The following is a 20,604-nucleotide window of genomic DNA, read 5'->3' as shown; positions in this document are numbered from 1 at the left end:
ACTGCTTTCGTGTTGGCATCGTGGACAGAACACCCCCACCACTAATACTACTGCTAGTACAACTACTAATCCTGCTACTGCTACTTCTAATAATAATATTAATAATCATAATGGTACTGCTCAATACACCTTTGTGCCACGGCAATGTAGCGATGATAAAGTGTTTTTGGACATTTGGGAGCCAAGTACTGGAGTTTTTTAAAGTTAGAAATGTAAAACAATCTATTTCTTTTCCAGCAGTGAAGCAGCGTTGAAATGTACGCATAGCGATGCACTAATAGTTTTTTTCTTCAAAAACAGAAACGTGTCTAATCCGTTAGTTTTTTGAATCTGAAATGCTGTTAACTGACATGATTTGTTGTGTATGTTTTTTACATTCATGATTAGTCCCGTTCAGTTCTGTCTTTTGTAGTGCAGCGGACTCTCCGCTGCAGTGATGCGTCTCGTCTGTCGTGCTCCATAGGCATTAACGTATAGAGCACTACCTGGAAACCTCTTTGGGCTGAAGAGGTCCAGGAACTTTCATGTTCCAGAAAACCCATGATTCTTCCACGTTCAGAGAGCATGCCTGCAGACAGCCCCATGCCCACGTAGGGTTTAGACTGTACAAACCTCTGGACTGCATCAAACCTTCATCAAACCTTTGTCAAACCTTAATCAAACCCTCATCAAACCTTAATCATACCTTATATAAACCTTCATCAAACCTTTATCGTACCTTCATCAAACTGTAATCATACCTTAATAAAACCGTAATCATACCTTCATCAAAATTTAATCAAACCTTAATCAAACCTTCATCAAACATCTATCGTACCTTCATCAAACCGTAATCAAACCTCTATCGTACCTTCATCAAACCTTCATCAAACCTTTATCGTACCTTCATCAAACCTTCATCAAACCTTTATCAAACCTTAATCATACCTTCATCATACCGTAATCAAACCTCTATCGTACCTTCATCAAACCTTAATCATACCGTCATCAAACCTCTATCGTACCTTCATCAAACCTTCATCAAACTTTTGTCATACCTTCATCAAACTTTTATCAAACCTTCATCAAACCATTATCATACTTTCAGGTGCTTCATCCCTGGAGGGGGGCACACCTGATGGCCCACGCCCCCTGAGTGGTCACACCTGATGGGCCACGCCCCCTGGTGTGACACGCCCCCTGAGTGGTCACACCTGATGGGCCACGCCCCCTGGTGTGACACACCCCCTGAGTGGTCCCACCTGATGGGCCACGCCCCCTGGTGGGCCACGCCCCCTGGTGGGCCACGCCCCCTGGTGGGCCACGCCCCCTGGTGGGCCACGCCCCCTGGGCTCACACCAGTTTAAAGGGGACCCCTCCATCATAAGCTGGGGCGACGAGCAGAGTACCCGGCCCGGACGGTTGGACCTGACGTAGACGCTGGTCGGCAAGGCGACAGTGTTGGCTGTGTGCGGTGAGGACGTCTCCATGGAGATGGGAGTGTGAGCGCGTGTGTTTTATACCAAGTGATTGTGAGCGAGACTGGAGGCCTGTAGCGTCTCTCTGCCGGTCTCACCGAGTGTGGAACCAGAATGTTTACTACCATGCAAATGTTCTCCTTATTATTAAAGAGCTAAACACTGGCTGACTGTGTGTTCTCATTCATAGACACCGCTGGACTCCAATGTTCAATCAATTACAGCGAGGAATATCCACCATGATGCCTTTAAACGCCTTTTTGATTGATTGACATCCGTTCTATGCACAAGTTGACGTTACCCTGAAACAGTTATAAATCATGTTAGCCTCTCTGCTACATGCTCTTTAGCCTCTCTGCTACATGCTCTTTAGCCTCTCTGCTACATGCTCTTTAGCCTCTCTGCTACATGCTCTTTGGCCTCTCTGCTACATGCTCTTTGGCCCCTCTGCTACATGCTCTTTGGCCCCTCTGCTACATGCTCTTTGGCCCCTCTGCTACATGCTCTTTAGCCTCTCTGCTACATGCTCTTTAGCCTCTCTGCTACATGCTCTTTAGCCTCTCTGCTACATGCTCTTTGGCCTCTCTGCTACATGCTCTTTGGCCTCTCTGCTACATGCTCTTTGGCCTCTCTGCTACATGCTCTTTGGCCTCTCTGCTACATGCTCTTTGGCCTCTGCTACATGCTCTTTGGCCTCTCTGCTACATGCTCTTTGGCCTCTCTGCTACATGCTCTTTGGCCTCTCTGCTACATGCTCTTTGGCCTCTCTGCTACATGCTCTTTGGCCTCTCTGCTACATGCTCTTTGGCCTCTCTGCTACATGCTCTTTGGCCTCTCTGCTACATGCTCTTTGGCCTCTCTGCTACATGCTCTTTGGCCTCTCTGCTACATGCTCTTTGGCCTCTCTGCTACATGCTCTTTGGCCTCTCTGCTACATGCTCTTTGGCCTCTCTGCTACATGCTCTTTGGCCTCTCTGCTACATGCTCTTTGGCCTCTCTGCTACATGCTCTTTAGCCCCTCTGCTACATGCTCTTTAGCCTCTGCTACATGCTCTTTAGCCCCTCTGCTACATGCTCTTTAGCCTCTCTGCTACATGCTCTTTAGCCTCTCTGCTACATGCTCTTTAGCCTCTCTGCTACATGCTCTTTAGCCTCTCTGCTACATGCTCTTTAGCCTCTCTGCTACATGCTCTTTAGCCCCTCTGCTACATGGGACAGTGTACAGTGTGCATGGGAGTGTAGAACAACAATATCTTTACTACATAATCTTTACTTAATTGTAGTACTACAGGATTTTACTGTAGTACTACACCACAGTGTGGTGTAGTAATAGTCTCTGTGCTACAGTGTGGTGTAGTAATAGTCTCTGTGCTACAGTGTGGTGTAGTAATAGTCTCTGTGCTACAGTGTGGTGTAGTAATAGTCTCTGTACTACAGTGTGGTGTAGTAATAGTCTCTGTACCACAGTGTGGTGTAGTAATAGTCTCTGTACCACAGTGTGGTGTAGTAATAGTCTCTGTACCACAGTGTGGTGTAGTAATAGTCTCTGTACTACAGTGTGGTGTAGTAATAGTCTCTGTACTACAGTGTGGTGTAGTAATAGTCTCTGTACTACAGTGTGGTGTAGTAATAGTCTCTGTACTACAGTGTGGTGTAGTAATAGTCTCTGTACTACAGTGTGGTGTAGTAATAGTCTCTGTACTACAGTGTGGTGTAGTAATAGTCTCTGTACTACAGTGTGGTGTAGTAATAGTCTCTGTACTACAGTGTGGTGTAGTAATAGTCTCTGTACTACAGTGTGGTGTAGTAATAGTCTCTGTACCACAGTGTGGTGTAGTAATAGTCTCTGTACCACAGTGTGGTGTAGTAATAGTCTCTGTACTACAGTGTGGTGTAGTAATAGTCTCTGTACTACAGTGTGGTGTAGTAATAGTCTCTGTACTACAGTGTGGTGTAGTAATAGTCTCTGTACTACAGTGTGGTGTAGTAATAGTCTCTGTACTACAGTGTGGTGTAGTAATAGTCTCTGTACTACAGTGTGGTGTAGTAATAGTCTCTGTACCACAGTGTGGTGTAGTAATAGTCTCTGTACTACAGTGTGGTGTAGTAATAGTCTCTGTACTACAGTGTGGTGTAGTAATAGTCTCTGTACTACAGTGTGGTGTAGTAATAGTCTCTGTACTAGTTAGGGGTAGTAATAGTCTCTGTGCTACAGTGGGCTGTAGTAATACAATCCTTTGTTGGAGTTGGTTTTGGATAAAGGAATCTCCCCAATCGGATGATTGAGATTAGTTCAATAAAACATTAACTCCAGGAAGTGCTGGAAAGGTTTTAATTCCTGCCAGCGAGGGGAATATCCAGGGTCCTGCACACACTGCCGTCCCAGCCGGTGAAGGACTGTTCCAGCGCAGGGGAGCAGATAAACCAGTCCGACAGGTGTGAACCGTAGCATAGCGTATCTCAGGAGGCGTTTCTCTCAGTGGACAGTGTGCCGCCACACACCATCCAGTCCTCCGTGCAGCTTCGAGGAGCCGGTAAGTTATGCTTTGTTCTCCTCGCTGGCGCTCTCCTGTGATGGGAGATCACAGGACTGTTAGTACTGTGTTCCGCTGATTTAAAGTGTGCAGTGTGTTCACTGGTCAGTGGGGGTCGCAGAGAGACCCCCATCCAGGTGTACATCGTCATGACGACGGTGGTAGTGGTCATCTCAGGACAACATGTGACTTATTAGTTTTGATTTAAGTTAACAAGTAAATAACTTTGAACATTACAGAATCATTTGGTAATAATGTGTACGTGTGTTTGTGTTAGTGTGCGTGTGTGTAAGAGAGAGAGAAATTGTGATTATTGTTATTATTAATTTAGACGTAATTAGCTGTTAATAATTGTTATTATAATATGATTGTTATCATGAAATAAGAAAAGTGTTTGACCTCAGTCTGATAGAAGTACTTCCTAACCCTTCAAATCAGTTTGAACCAAGATTAGGAGTTCATATCCCTCCCTAGCTAGAAGCTTTCAATGTCAGGCACATATTTACACGTACAAGGAGAGAGAGAGAGAGAGAGAGAGAGAGAGAGAGAGAGAGAGAGAGAGAGAGAGAGAGAGAGAGAGAGAGAGAGAGAGAGAGAGAGACGGAGAGAGAGACGGAGGGAGAGACGGAGGGAGAGACGGAGGGAGAGACGGAGGGAGAGACAGAGGGAGACGAGACAGAGAGAAACATCTATAGACAAAGAGAGACATTGTCAAACAGTGAGAGAGACATGGAGACAGAGAGAGAGAGAGAGGGAGAAAGATATAGACAAATAGCGAAACAAAGAGAGACATAGAGACAGACAGAGAGAGACAGAGAGAGTGATTTGTTCTCTTCTTCATCCCAAACCTCAGACTAGGCTTGGAGACGTTAACAATGGCAGCTTTCTCCTCACCTGTGACTCGGGCCCTTCACGGTTATCGGGTTACAACAGTTTCTGTTGTTCTTAATAACTTCAAACCCGCTGCGGGTAGCAGCTAGCTAGCCTATCATGCTAGCAGACTGCGACTGCTAGCTCTGGGGTTCCCAGGTTCGGAGTAGGGGCCCCGATCAGGGCCCCTGATAGGCAGGTCGGTCGCAGGCTGTAGGTATTTGATAGATGTGTGATATACCACTATTGGAAAGGTGTTATAAAGGTCCTGAAAGTTGCGTAGAGCAGCCACACACTGTTCTCAAGTAAAAGACGTGTTACTTTAACGTAAGAACTCAAGTTGTGGTCAAAGTAGACTCTAGCTACTATAGAGCATCTGATTTATTGTTGAAATAAGCAGAGTAAGGTTAACGTCGATGTCAAAATCAAAAATATTAAATTGTAGCACTAGACTTGAGCTAATTATAACAAAATATTCACATTAATTGGCTCATCTATTACCTGTCACTCATCAATCGGTACATTTAACAAGTTATTTCTAACGAGTATTTCCTCCACGTAACCTCACTCTGAGTAATTTCCTCAGAACAACAACAATGGATCCGCTCTCTATCATGTTTGCACATAAAAACAATGAATCTCCTGTTTCATGTCTTCATCATAACATTGGATCTCCTGTTTCATGTCCTCATCATAACGATGGATCTCCTCTGTCTCATGTCCTCATTTACATGTGATCTTCACTCATCATCTCTCCTCATGTGTTCATCCCAATGTTGTGCTGACATATTCATATCATATATAAAGGTATATAATTTATTCATACATTTATATACATACATAAATAATAACACATATACATATAAGGAACAATTTAACCCAGTTTGGAAGTGGATACAGACGTTTGGCTGGGAAATGGCATTGTTAACTGGTTACATGATATTCTGGTTATTTTGAATGACTTTTTATCATGAGGGACTGGTTATTATGAGTGACTGGTTATTACCAGGGACTCGTTATTAGGAGGGACTGGTATTATGAGTGACTGGTTAGTACAAGTGACTGGTTATAATGAGGGAATGGTTATTATGAGGGACTGGTTATTACGAGGGACTGGTTATTACGAGGGACTGGTTATTACGAGGGACTGGTTATTACGAGGGACTGGTTATTACGAGGGACTGGTTATTACGAGGGACTGGTTTTTAGGAGGGACTGGTTTTTAGGAGGGACTGGTTTTTAGGAGGGACTGGTTATTATTATCTTCCATGCTCTCTCTCTCTCTAATAATGTGTTGTCTATGTTGTGGTGTTCTTCTTTTTCCTTTTGTTTGAGTGTCTGTACTGTCTGTATGTATTCCCGTCTGTAAAGCGTCTTTGAGTATTTAAAAAAGCGTTGTAAAAAACTGATCTACCATTATTATTATGAGGGACTGGTTCTAATGATGAACTGGTTTATACCAGGGACTGGTTATTGAGAGTAGCTAGTTATTGTTGCCGATACTTTTATTTGTATGTCGTTAGTTAATGTTCGGATCACTCTCAATCCAACTCATGATTGATATGAACATTATGTCTCTCTCTATAGAAGATCCACCAGCAGACGCTTCTTGATTCTGTGTTTCCCTTCTTATGGTGAGGGTGTGATCAAGCCTCAGCCAAGAAACCTCCATTAAAGGTCAGAATGGCGATCACCTGCTATGATGACATATGATGACAGAATCACTCATTCATTGATACCATGCTCATAATGGTGTGAATCTGTGTGTAAGAATTTGTGCATGTATGTGTATGAATATGAGTGTGTGAGTGAGTGTGTGAGTGATCGAGTGAGTGTGTGAGTGAGTGAGTGATCGAGTGAGTGTGTGAGTGAGTGAGTGTGTGAGTGATCGAGTGAGTGAGTGATCGAGTGAGTGAGTGAGTGTGTGAGTGATCGAGTGAGTGTGTGAGTGAGTGAGTGTGTGAGTGATCGAGTGAGTGAGTGATCGAGTGAGTGAGTGAGTGTGTGAGTGATCGAGTGAGTGTGTGAGTGATCGAGTGAGTGTGTGAGTGATCGAGTGAGTGAGTGAGTGTGTGAGTGATCGAGTGAGTGTGTGAGTGATCGAGTGAGTGAGTGAGTGTGTGAGTGATCGAGTGAGTGTGTGTGCGAGCGTGTGTGTGGCGGGCTGGCTATCCGAATCGTTCCCAATCAGTCTCGGCCAGGTGAGGCTGTCTAAACCACCCATCCTCCACACACACTCCCACAGGTGTATTCTATTGTTTTATGGTTTTATAGAATCATATTACAATATGTTAAATATACAATCAAAATGCTACCAAAGGTATGTTTTTCCTGCATCCCCCCTCTGACAGAGATGGCGACGTTGACCCTGGGGCTGTCGGCATGCAGCCTCCTCCTGCTCTACCTCATCCTGGAGTCTAGGGAGTCCTTTACAGCTTTGGCTGGCTGGAGACCAGAGGTACAAGGGATTATGAGACCAGAGGTACAAGGGATTATGAGACCAGAGGTACAAGTGATTATGAGACCAGAGATACAAGTGATTATGAGATCAGAGGTACAAGTGATTATGAGACCAGAGGTACAAGTGATTATGAGATCAGAGGTACAAGTGATTATGAGATCAGAGGTACAAGTGATTATGAGATCAGAGGTACAAGTGATTATGAGATCAGAGGTACAAGTGATTATGAGATCAGAGGTACAAGTGATTATGAGACCAGAGGTACAAGTGATTATGAGACCAGAGGTACAAGTGATTATGAGACCAGAGGTACAAGTGATTATGAGATCAGAGGTACAAGTGATTATGAGACCAGAGGTACAAGTGATTATGAGATCAGAGGTACAAGTGATTATGAGATCAGAGGTACAAGTGATTATGAGATCAGAGGTACAAGTGATTATGAGACCAGAGATACAAGTGATTATGAGATCAGAGGTACAAGTGATTATGAGACCAGAGGTACAAGTGATTATGAGATCAGAGGTACAAGTGATTATGAGATCAGAGGTACAAGTGATTATGAGACCAGAGGTACAAGTGATTATGAGATCAGAGGTACAAGTGATTATGAGATCAGAGGTACAAGTGATTATGAGATCAGAGGTACAAGTGATTATGAGACCAGAGGTACAAGTGATTATGAGACCAGAGGTACAAGTGATTATGAGATCAGAGGTACAAGTGATTATGAGATCAGAGGTACAAGTGATTATGAGATCAGAGGTACAAGTGATTATGAGACCAGAGGTACAAGTGATTATGAGATCAGAGGTACAAGTGATTATGAGACCAGAGGTACAAGTGATTATGAGACCAGAGATACAAGTGATTATGAGATCAGAGGTACAAGTGATTATGAGATCAGAGGTACAAGTGATTATGAGATGAGGTACAAGTGATTATGAGATGAGGTACAAGTGATTATGAGATCAGAGGTACAAGTGATTATGAGATCAGAGGTACAAGTGATTATGAGATCAGAGGTACAAGTGATTATGAGACCAGAGATACAAGTGATTATGAGATCAGAGGTACAAGTGATTATGAGACCAGAGGTACAAGTGATTATGAGATCAGAGGTACAAGTGATTATGAGATCAGAGGTACAAGTGACTATGAGACCAGAGGTACAAGTGATTATGAGATCAGAGGTACAAGTGATTATGAGATCAGAGGTACAAGCGATCATGAGATCAGAGGTACAAGCGATTATGAGATCAGAGGTACAAGTGATTATGAGATCAGAGGTACAAGCGATTATGAGATCAGAGGTACAAGTGAATATGAGATCAGAGGTACAAGTGATTATGAGATCAGAGGTACAAGTGAATATGAGATCAGAGGTACAAGTGAATATGAGATCAGAGGTACAAGCGATTATGAAATCAGAGGCAAAGGGTTCAATGATTCATCTCCATTGGAAGTCATTGGTGGTGTTTATGAAATCAGATTTAGTGTTCATGAGATCAGAGGTACAGTCTTTATGAGATCAGAGGTATAGTGTTTATGAGATCACAGGTTTAGTGTTTATGAAATCAGAGATACAGAGTTTATTAAATCATTTAGTGTTTATGAAATCAGAGATACAGAGTTTATTAAATCATTTAGTGTTTATGAAATCAGGGGTTGTGTTCAGGAGATAAGAGGAACATTGTTTTTTTAAATCAGAGGTAGTGTTTGTAAAATCAGACGTAGGGAATGTAATATCAGAGCTACAGTGTACATGAGATCAGAGATAGTGTTGTATGTTTTAAAATCTGAGTGAGAGTTCATGAAATCAAAGGTAGAGTGTACACTATGCTGCCAACTGTTAAACTATTAAACTGTCTCCCATTTCAAATTGTTGATAATGCTGCACCTCCATGCAAATTCCTTCTGTTAACACCAGCCAAAAAGGACAGGACTGAACTGTCTCCGATTTCATATGTCTGTGTTGAATGTTGTTAGCCAGGTATTAAACTGGACTGTCCTCTTTGTGTCTGTGTGTTATGTGTCTCAGGACATTCCTCCGAAAGAGATGTTACGCCAGAAAAGAGCGGCACCAGATGGTTGGTCTTCAAAGAACTATAACAAAAATTAAGTTAGCAATTAAACTGGTTATCCCTACCTGATATGGTCTAGTTCAGCCTCTAATGATGCTGTTCTAGTTCAGCCTCTAATGATGCTGTTCTAGTTCAGCCTCTAATGATGCTGTTCTAGTTCAGCCTCTAATGAGGCTGTTCTAGTTCAGCCTCTAATGACGCTGTTCTACTACAGCCTCTAATGACGCTGTTCTAGTTCAGCCTCTGATGATGCTGTTCTAGTTCAGCCTCTAATGACGCTGTTCTAGTTCAGCCTCTAATGACGCTGTTCTAGTTCAGCCTCTAATGACACTGTTCTACTACAGCCTCTAATGACGCTGTTCTAGTTCAGCTTCTAATGACGCTGTTCTAGTTCAGCCTCTAATGACGCTGTTCTACTACAGCCTCTAATGAGGCTGTTCTACTACAGCCTCTAATGACGCTGTTCTAGTTCAGCCTCTAATGACACTGTTCTACTACAGCCTCTAATGACGCTGTTCTAGTTCAGCCTCTGATGATGCTGTTCTAGTTCAGCCTCTAATGACGCTGTTCTAGTTCAGCCTCTAATGACGCTGTTCTAGTTCAGCCTCTAATGACGCTGTTCTAGTTCAGCCTCTAATGACACTGTTCTACTACAGCCTCTAATGACGCTGTTCTAGTTCAGCTTCTAATGACGCTGTTCTAGTTCAGCCTCTAATGACGCTGTTCTACTACAGCCTCTGATGACGCTGTTCTACTACAGCCTCTAACGATGCTGTTCTGCGGTCTAATACAGCCTCATTAGAGACTGAACTAGAACAGCATCACGAGAGGCTCCTACTTGACCTCTAACCCCTGCAGAGGCGACGTTTAACTGGACGTACGTGATCGACATCGAAGTGAACGGTTCCTCCGGCCTCATAGCCGCACTGAACAACATCAGCCTCCCGGTCCAACTCAACAACATTACCCAGATCAGCCAGATTCAGGTCACCACAGGTAGGACCCATGTGAGACCACTGATCACAAGAACAGTACACCAGTATTGACATCATTCTTCATGTCGTTCTCGCTCTTATTGAAAGCCCCTACCTCACCCGGCAGCTGCCATGACAAGGTTTGTTTACTGTCCGCAGCATGCACGCCGGTGGGCGCGGGTGAGCAGTGCCGCTGCCAGGAAGGGTTCGCCTGGCCAATCGAGAGCTGCCTGGCCCACGGCGCCTGTGATGTCATCGCCGAGGGTGTCTGCACCTGCATCAACGGCCGCCCCGCCGACGGGCAGTCCTGTCAACCAATCGAATGTGAGCTGCACCCCCCCCTCCCATTACCCGTGTGTAACAAACCGTGGGTCCTGCCACTGAGGCCTGGGCTCCTCCAGACAGAACCGATTTATTGGCGACCAAAGCGACTATGGGTCATTGCACACATTCACACGCCGACGCCGGAGTCGACCACGCAGGGCGACAGCCAGCTCAACGGGAGCAGTCAGGGTGAGGCGTCTCGCTCATGAACACCTCGACACTCAGCGAGGAGCAGCCGGGGATCGAACCAGCGACCTTCCGGTTACCAGCCGACCCGCTCAATCTTCTGAGCTAAGCCGACTTCCATGTATCAATGCAGGAAGTCTCCCAAGTGAGTGTGGTGATGGCTGGTTTAACTTGTGCACATTGAATCCACAACGCGCAACCGGTGTGCAGCCTCACCCAGCGCCAGAGTCCGATCGGTCTGCCTCAGGCCAGGAGAGGCTGCCCAACCCAGCCCTCATCCACACACACAGAACACAGCATCTCCAAACAGAGGCACTGCTATAGTGAACCTAGAGACAGAAACACGTCTATAGTGAACCAAGAGACAGAAACACGTCTATAGTGAACCTAGAGACAGAAACACGTCTATAGTGAACCTAGAGACAGAAACACGTCTATAGTGAACCTAGAGACAGAAACACGTCTATAGTGAACCTAGAGACAGAAACACGTCTATAGTGAACCTAGAGACAGAAACACGTCTATAGTGAACCTAGAGACAGAAACACGTCTATAGTGAACCTAGAGACAGAAACACGTCTATAGTGAACCTAGAGACAGAAACACGTCTATAGTGAACCTAGAGACAGAAACACGTCTCTAGTGAACCTAGAGACAGAAACACGTCTATAGTGAACCTAGAGACAGAAACACGTCTCTAGTGAACCTAGAGACAGAAACACGTCTATAGTGAACCTAGAGACAGAAACACGTCTATAGTGAACCTAGAGACAGAAACACGTCTATAGTGAACCTAGAGACAGAAACACGTCTATAGTGAACCTAGAGACAGAAACACGTCTATAATGAACCTAGAGACAGAAACACGTCTATAGTGAACCTAGAGACAGAAACACGTCGATAGTGAACCTAGAGACAGAAACTAGTTTGTAGTGAGTATAGAATAGAGATTGAAATTAATTAACCAATATATGTAACCAATGTAACCCATGTGTCTCTAACACAATAAGAGCTGAGTTCTTGAGGAAGTGCCAGGGGTTAATCATTGGCTTCCAGTTAGAGAGAGGGCGTGTTCAGCCAAGGCCTCTAGGAATGTAAACAGAGGAGTCAATGTATTGTGCTTGTCCTTTTACAATGGGGATCACTTACGCCCTAAAATGAGATCTGATCGTTTACTGCCTCATCTAATCCGGTTCTGATCACCTACCTCCTCGTTCCAATGTACTAGCTCCTGGTTCATATTTCCTAAATTAATATTTCCTCTAATTTCCATCTCCTACCATCTGGTTCCTGTCTCCTCCCTCCTGGTCCCTGTCTACTTCCTCCTGGTTCCTGTCTCCTCCCTCCTGGTTCCTGTTTCCTCCCTCCTGGTTCCTGTCCCCTCCCTCCTGGTTCCTGTCCCCTCCCTCCTGGTTCCTGTCTCCTCCCTCCTGTCTCCTTCCCCCTGGTTCCTGTCTCCTCCCTCCCGTCTGCTTCCCCCTGGTTCCTGTCTCCTTCCTCCTGGTTCCTGTCTCCTTCCTCCTGGTTCCTGTCTCCTCCCTCCTGTCTCCTTCCCCCTGGTTCCTGTCTCCTCCCTCCTGGTTCCTGTCTCCTCCCTCCTGGTTCCTGTCTCCTTCCCCCTGGTTCCCGTCTCCTCCCTCCTGTCTCCTTCCCCCTGGTTCCTGTCTCCTTCCTCCTGGTTCCTGTCTCCTTCCTCCTGGTTCCTCCCTCCTGGTTCCTGTCTCCTTCCTCCTGGTTCCTGTCTCCTTCCTCCTGGTTCCTGTCTCCTTCCCCCTGGTTCCTGTCTCCTTCCTCCTGGTTCCTGTCTCCTCCCCCCTGGTTCTTGTCTCCTTCCCCCTGGTTCCTGTCTCCTTCCTCCTGGTTCCTGTCCCCTGGTTCCTGTCTCCTTCCCCCTGGTTCCTGTCTCCTTCCTCCTGGTTCCTGTCCCCCTGGTTCCTGTCTCCTTCCCCCTGGTTCCTGTCTCCTTCCTCCTGGTTCCTGTCTCCTTCCCCCTGGTTCCTGTCTCCTTCCTCCTGGTTCCTGTCTCCTCCCCCCTGGTTCTTGTCTCCTTCCCCCTGGTTCCTGTCTCCTTCCTCCTGGTTCCTGTCCCCTGGTTCCTGTCTCCTTCCCCCTGGTTCCTGTCTCCTTCCTCCTGGTTCCTGTCCCCTGGTTCCTGTCTCCTTCCCCCTGGTTCCAGTCTCCTTCCCCCTGGTTCCGTACGCTGAGGGTGATGGTCCATTGTACTGGGCGTAGGAGGGTGTGGCCGAGGACACAGAACCCGTTCTAAGTGTGTGTTGTGGCTGCAGCACTGCAGGCGGAGGTGGTGTTGGAGGTGGTGGTGGAGCTCCACCTCATAGACCTGGCCACCCTGGAGACTCTCCGCGCCCGGCTGGAGAACAGCAGCTTCCCGCTGGCCCTCAGTCCTGCTGTCGAGATCACGGACATCAACATCACCACAGGTACCTCCACCCTCCCCCAGGGGCCAGGCCTCCACCCTCCCCCCAGGGCCAGGCCTCCACCCTCCCCCTGGCCTCCACCCTCCACCCTCCCCCCAGGGGCCTGGCCTCCACCCTCCACCCTCCCCCCAGGGGCCTGGCCTCCACCCTCCACCCTCCCCCCAGGGGCCTGGCCTCCACCCTCCCCCCAGGGGCCAGGCCTCCGCCCTCCCCCCAGGGGCCAGGCCTCCGCCCTCCCCCCAGGGGCCAGGCCTCGGCCCTCCCCCCAGGGGCCAGGCCTCGGCCCTCCCCCCAGGGGCCAAGCCTCCACCCTCCCCCCAGGGGCCAGGCCTCCGCCCTCCCCCCAGGGGCCAGGCCTCCACCCTCCCCCCAGGCCTCCACCCTCCCCCCAGGCCTCCACCCTCCCCCCAGGTGCCAGGCCGTTACTGACTCTGTGTCTTGTGACTGAGTTAAGAGGGAACTGTTAATATTTTAAGCAAAATGTTTTCACTTGACGTCAGATGTTACAATTACATAACGGCTTTCCAACATAAATGGAAATGTTGTGTTTTTCTGTCCTCAGTTTGCTCTCCATTCGGGGCTGGGTTCCAATGCACATGTGAGGATCCGTATCGCTGGCCATGTGACAAGTGTCTTCTGCATGGGTCATGTGACAACATCACTGATGAGACGTGTGGATGCATCAATGCCCTTCCCCCTGATGAAGAATACTGCCAGCTCTCCCAACTCAGTACGTCCTCATGTCTGGTCACAGTTGACGTAAAACTGTGGATACAGCCAAGAATCTGAACCTGTGACACTCTACAAGGCCTCAATTCTCCTGAGTCCTTAATGTAAGAGTATTGACCCATACTGGGATTGATCAAACAATAGACATGGTTAAATCACTAACTTTAAAGACTCCCTCCCATTTATAGAAGTCATTATTTTCGAAGCACTTTAGAATGTGTTTTGATGATTTGCTTCTTGATGTCAGCAAGTTATGAGGTGAATAGCTTTGTGTTTATTTAAACTATGAACTTGACTTTTGTCTCCAAACAGTCAATACAACTTGTCCTTTCACGACTTCTGTACCTCCGTCCACCACTTCTCCACCTCCATCTACCACTTCTCCACCTCCATCTACCACTTCTCCACCTCCATCAACCACTTCTCCACCTCCGTCAACCACTACTCTACCTCCATCAACCACTTCTCCACCTCCATCAACGACTTCTCCAGCTCCATCAATCACTTCTCCAACTCCATCAACAAGTAGGGCTTAGAAAAGAGTTGGCTTCCTGGCAAACTTCAAATAAACCTGTTCTAACCTAATGTATTTTAAATGGATACTTTCCCATGATGCACCTGTTCTCACTGCAGGTCCTCCAGTGGTCTATGAGTACCTGACTACTATCGAGCTGCAAACCACAAATGTTACAGTGATAGAGGAACTGAGGATTATCCTGGATAACATCAGCTACCCCTTCCCCATCGACAGCAACATACTGATCTCTGAGGTCAACATCACCACAGGTGAACACAAAGTTCTGCCAATGTTGTTTTATTGCTCTTTGCAGTTGACTGGGTCACAGGTTTGAAGTATCCTGTATTTGCTTGTCTATTATGTTTGACGATTTGTTATGACTGCATTGAACCGTTTCTGCTGGATTTTGCTGTGAAGTTTTGTGACTGATGTGACCATAAATGCACGCTTTTAAGGCAGCTCTTCTGAAGAAAATGCTGCCCAATTTGTGGATATTTTTTTTTAATGTTTTTAGCCCTAAGGTTGTGGGAATCAGGAACATATGCATAAACCTTTGAGATGGAATAATGGATAAAATGTTATTCAAGCTATAGACAAGTCTTCCAGTAAGAATGAAACAAATTTTAAAAGGTGTATCACTTGAAATATAAGTGCAATATTCCTAAACCCCATAAACAAGTAAAGGAGAAGGTAAACATACATCACCTTAATTATGTAGAAGTGCGATGATTGGTCAAACTGGCGGGAAAGTTCAACAATTGGTCAAATTTGCTCAAATGTTGCTGTAAAATCAATATTATTTCTAATGTGAAGCTTCAGCTTGACGCTCCGTTTTCCCTTCGACGCACACCTCATCCAATATCCACGATAATAATCCACCGGACCACGACGTGATGTTTTAAAGGGTTTACTTGTCCAACGCAAAATACATAAAACAATCCTTTTCCACAATGAGGTTCTAATTAGAGGTACGAGAACGAGAGAGAAATTGAGAGGTCAAAAAACTGTGTGGCTCCAAGCTTATTATCCTGACCGTAAGACCGGTAGTTAAAAACCAACTGTCACACACACACCAACTGTCACACTTCAAAATAAAGTGATTAAATGTGCGCGTACACCGAAAACATTGCAAGTGAATTACAAAATAAAATGCTATGCATTCGAAATTAACACAATTAACTATTATTATATTTACTATTATTTCACTTATGAAAATCCAACTGTCATTGTAAAATATGAACTTAAATAAAGCGAATAGGCATTTAGGCGCCTACATTACCGGCCCCTAATTGTTATCAATCTCTTTGAAACAATTACCCAAATAACTCGGATTAAATTAAAGGAGCCTGCATGGTATGATACATATTATATTGAACACGAACATCAAAGGATATCATCTTGTTCTTCACTCCATGGCATGAGGACTTGACTTCAGAACAGTCTTTAGAACAGTCCATTATTGTCATCCGACTCTTGGAGCAAACATAGCTTTGTTATCGGGCGACAAAGCTCATTGGTCTTGGTCTTGACTTTAACCTGACGGACAAAGCCTTTCTTGTCCGGAAAAGTCTCCAGGATCCTCCCAAGAGGCCATGAATTTCTGGGAGATGTGTCGTCCACAATCAGCACCACATCGCCGACGCAGAAGTTTCTTCCAGGAGTGGACCACCGTTGGCGTTCTTGAAGCTGTGTCAGGTACTCCTTGCACCAACGTTTCCAGAAGACGTCCGAAAGATACTGGACCTGTCTCCATCTGCGGTTAGCATATTGATCGTCCTTGTTGAATACTCCTGGAGGTAACTCGGGCTTGACCTTGAGTAACAACAGGTGATTGGGTGTTAAGGCCTCTAAATCGTTGAGGTCTGAAGATGGCTTTGTGATGGGCCTGCTGTTTATGACAGCCTCAGCCTCACACAGCAACGTATGGAGACCTTCTTCATCCAAAAGTTGTTCCTTCACGGTGACGTTCAGAATCTTTCTCACTGAACGGATCAACCGCTCCCAGCTTCCTCCATGGTGCGACCCTGCTGGAGGATTGAAGTGCCACTGAACACCTTGGTGTTGCATTTTGTTTACGATCTGGCTGGTATTCCATTCTTTGATTGATTTCTTCAACTCACTGTCAGCCGACCGAAAGTTGGTTCCGTTATCCGAGTACATCTCTCTGACTTGTCCTCTTCTGGCAATGAACCTCCTAATTGCGTTGAGGCATGCATCAGTGTCAAGAGAAGTGGCAACTTCTAGATGCACAGCTCGTATGGCGAGACAGGTAAAGATGACACCGTACTTCTTTACTTGCACCCTACCTCTCTTCACCAGGAACGGGCCGAAATAATCAACGCCAACTCGTGTGAATGGAGGCTCATCAGGCAGAACTCTGCATGTTGGTAGATCTGCCATGAGTTGTTTTCCAGCTGATCCATGTAACTTCTTACAGATTACGCACTTGGACAGGAAAGTTCTGATGGCTCCATTAGCTCCAGGTATCCAGAACCGTTGACGTAGTTGGGCCAACATGTGGTTCCTTCCGGCGTGAGCTGTAATGTCATGAATGTGTCTCAACACAAGCCTTGTGATGTGTGAATGCTTTGGCAGGATGGCTGGCTGTTTAGAATGATCTGGCATCGCCGCTCTGCTCAACCTTCCTCCAACCCTCATGACTCCTTCTTGAAGAACTGGATTCAGCTTATAAAGTGAGCTACCTTTCTTCACTCTGTGATGTTCCTTCAGCATTGTCAAGTCGTCCTCAAATCTTTGCTTCTGACAGTACTTAAGGATTTCTGTTTCAGCTTCTAACAAATCGTCACATGTAAGGTTTGTTCCTTTGTAAGCCTTCTTGAACTGCTCCACTTTGCTTTCTCCACATAATGTGTTAGGTTCCTTTCTCTTTGCTTTCAGCTCTTTAAGCAACCCTTTCAGCTTCAGAAGCCAGGCAACAGCACGTTTGAGCTTTGTCCAGGATGAGAAGTGGCTCATCAACTGGTCCACTGGATCTGTTGAGTCTTGCACCTGAATGACGTGCACTTGAGCTACTCTTTTGACCTCAGAGTCGTCGATATCAACCATTCCAGGATCTGGATTATTTGGCCACTGATCTTCTGTATGGAGCAAGAAATCTGGTCCTGAAAGCCAGCATCCCAACTTCAAAAATGCTTCAGCAGTCTGTCCTCTTGAGACATGGTCAGCGGGATTCAGAGTGGTATTGACGTATCTCCACTGTGAAGTCTGTGAGTGCTCCAGGATTTCTGATATTCTGTTTGCAACGAAGGTCTTGAATCTTGTACGCTCGCTGTTCAAGTATTCAAGCACGGCCGTGCTATCTGTCCAAAAGATTGATTCATGAAGTTCCAGTTCAAGCTCTTTTTTCAGAATCTTGTCCATCTTGACTGCAACTGTAGCTGCAGTTAGCTCCATTCTTGGTATGGTTGGAGACTTTAAAGGTGCGACCCTGGCCTTTGCCATCATCAGGGTGGATTGAGCTTCTCCAGATGCAGTACGCAGTAGGAGATAGCTTGTTGTTCCATAAGCATCCTCACTTGCATCCGCGAAGTGATGCAGCTGTGCGAAGACAGGTGGACCAAGCTGCTTAGTTTTAATGCATCTGTCAACTCCAAAATTCTCGAGCTGTTGCAAACTTGAGATCCATCTTTTACAGCTCTTGATGACTTCGTCTGGCAGATCTTCATCCCAGCCAAACTTCTGCCTGCATAATTCCTGAAGGATCTTCTTGGCGGGCAGTATCACTGGAGCGACAAAGCCAAGCGGATCAAAGATGGAACTGACGAGGGAAAGCAGGCCTCTCCTAGTGTGTGGTCGATCTTTGAGGTTTATCTTGAACTTGAACTGATCTGATTCGGCACACCACTGGATTCCCAATGCTCTCTCCATTGGAAGGTTATCTTCATCAAAGTCCAGATCCTGAAAACCCTTTGCCTTTTCTTCTTCGGGAATTGAACTGAGAAACTTACGGCTGTTGCTCGACCATTTCGTCAGTCGAAATCCACCTCTTGCCAGCATGCTCCTCAGGTCGGCACAAAGCTTAATTGCCGTATCTTCATCAGTTGTTGACTTAAGACAGTCGTCTACGTAGAAATTTCTCTTGACTGTTTTGGCAGTTTCGTGACCGAAGTCATCCTCAATATCTGTAGCACATTTCTGCAGTGCGAAGTTAGCAACACTTGGCGACGATGTTGCACCGAAGATGTGGACCAACATCTTGTGTTCAACCAGCTCTTGCTCGTAGTTCCCATCGGGCCACCAGAGGAACCTGAAGAGATCCGTGTCTTCATTGCTGACTCTGATCTGGTGGAACATGGCCTCCACATCAGCCATAACAGCCACACTCTCTTGTCGAAACCTCGTAAGGACCCCCAGTAGCGAGCTCGTTAGGTCTGGTCCCTGCAGGAGTTGCTGGTTCAGCGATGTTCCCTGAAAGCTTGCACCGCAGTCGAAGACAACACGTAGCTTTTGTTTGACTGGATGTCTGACTCTGTGATGAGGCAGGTACCAGGTTCTTCCTTCCGTTGGCTTATGCTCGGCACCGTTGAGTTTCACTGCATAGCCCCTCTTGAGAATGTCATCCATGAATGCAACATATTCCTTATAAAACTTGACATCTCGAGAGAATCTTTTCTTTAGGTTCAAAGCCCGTTGCTCCGCGACCGCTCTGTTGTTGGGCATGCACAGGGACTTGCTCCTCACTGGAAGACAGACGCTGTAATGACTATCCACAAGTTTTGAAGATTCTGACACCATGTTGATAAACTGGTGATCGTCCTTGGACATTTCGATGTCTTCGTCTTGTCCTGCATCAGGAAAGTCCTGCTTGAACTGCAGCTGCCAAAGCTGTTCTAGCTTAGCTACGGAGATGCGATTTGCTGTGATTTCTGTCACTTTGTTTGCTTCTGTGTCATCACTTCCACCTCTGAGTGGTCCGTTTACCGTCCAGCCTAATACTGTCCTGACGGCGTATGGTCCATCATCCACACTGCTGATCACCTGTAACGGCTCCATTGCCTTGGGAACGTTAGCTCTGATGAGTAACCCAACCTCTGCTTGAATAGTTGGGAGATTCACCTCTTTAAGGTAGGGCCAACAGTTAACGTCCTCTTGGTGGGGAATATTATCCTTGGTTACAGGGATGGTTTTTTGTGAGAAGACCTCAGCAAGCTCAATAAACTGGTTGCAATCCAGGCTACTGATTTCCAGTCCGGTTACGATGCGGGTGTTGACGATAGATTCGTTACCCATTGTTCTCAATGAGATGCTTGTATTGCGTCCACTCATGTTCAGTTGGTTAATCAGTGACTCTGTAGGAAAGGTCGCTGAGCTACCTGGATCCATAAACGCGTAGGTCGCCACTGCCTTGGATCCCTTTTGTGCCTTAACGTACACCGGAATGATTGAGAGAAAGCAATCTTCCTTACCGGCCCCTGTGACACCAAAAGTTTCCGTCATCTGTACAAGGGCGCTTGATATGGATTGTTGATCGCAGCTTTCGTTCGTTGTTTCGTCTCTGGAGGATTTAGCGTTCATGTGCAGCAGGGTAGGATGCGGTCGGGAGCATTGTCGGCATTGAGCCTTCTCCTTACAGCCGCTGCTCATGTGACCATGTTTCAAACACGCAAAACACAAACCTTTGCTTCTCAAAAAGTCAATCTTCTCCTTGTGTGGCTTGCTCTTTAATTTTCTGCAGACTGTTAGACTGTGTTGCTCTTCTTTGCAATAAAGACAAGGCTTGCCATAGGAGTTCACTGAAACGATTTGGGCATTTGGTGTCGCTTGTTTGTCGTTCTCCATCTCTTCTCTTCGGGTTTCTGGGGAAACAACTGTTGTTGTAAACACCTTCCTTGGTTTGAGTGTCTCTGTATATTGTGGGTTTGGCTTCTGTCGCACTGGGTTTCTCGTGCCTGCGTTGGGGTCTTGAATGTTTCCGTAAAGCGGGTGTAATATATATCTAACCTGCTTGTTGACAAAGTCTACAAAATCCTTAAACTTGACTCGTTTCTTTGTTTTTTCTTGTAGGTCGCAGGC

The 20,604-nt window shown here is 46.1% G+C and overlaps 1 protein-coding gene and 1 long non-coding RNA gene across 2 annotated transcripts; one reads left to right on the top strand and one right to left on the bottom strand.

Moving 5' to 3' along the window:
• Window positions 1–179: 179 nt before the first annotated feature.
• Window positions 180–1,135, bottom strand: LOC132449956 (uncharacterized). Its single transcript, XR_009523715.1, has 2 exons — window positions 708–1,135; window positions 180–641 (listed from the first exon to the last, which is right to left on the bottom strand). It is a non-coding gene; the product is annotated as an uncharacterized LOC132449956 (long non-coding RNA).
• Window positions 1,136–3,655: 2,520 nt separating this feature from the next.
• On the top strand, window positions 3,656–18,948 carry LOC132450271 (mucin-3B-like). Its single transcript, XM_060042346.1, has 11 exons — window positions 3,656–3,991; window positions 6,449–6,538; window positions 7,209–7,319; window positions 9,364–9,412; window positions 10,265–10,402; window positions 10,540–10,704; window positions 13,176–13,328; window positions 13,888–14,055; window positions 14,367–14,579; window positions 14,688–14,840; window positions 18,815–18,948. The coding sequence occupies exons 3-11, from the start codon at window positions 7,215–7,217 to the stop codon at window positions 18,946–18,948; spliced, it is 1,278 nt and encodes a 425-aa protein (XP_059898329.1). The 5' UTR covers window positions 3,656–3,991; window positions 6,449–6,538; window positions 7,209–7,214.
• The last annotated feature ends 1,656 nt before the right edge of the window (window positions 18,949–20,604 follow it).

The sequence above is a fragment of the Gadus macrocephalus genome, chromosome 21, assembly GCF_031168955.1.
Source record: "Gadus macrocephalus chromosome 21, ASM3116895v1".
NCBI lineage: Eukaryota > Metazoa > Chordata > Actinopteri > Gadiformes > Gadidae > Gadus > Gadus macrocephalus.
The sequence above is the reverse complement of the archived record's forward strand: the minus strand, read 5'-3'. Positions and strand labels throughout refer to the sequence as shown.

Coding starts and splice junctions, on each gene's coding strand:
- LOC132450271 (XM_060042346.1), top strand. CDS start 7,215: ATGGCGACGTTGACCCTGGGGCTGTCGGCATGCAGCCTCCTCCTGCTC. Junction 10,705..13,175: donor GTCCTGTCAACCAATCGAAT/GTGAGCTGCACC, acceptor TTGTGGCTGCAG/CACTGCAGGCGGAGGTGGTG. Junction 13,329..13,887: donor GGACATCAACATCACCACAG/GTACCTCCACCC, acceptor TTCTGTCCTCAG/TTTGCTCTCCATTCGGGGCT.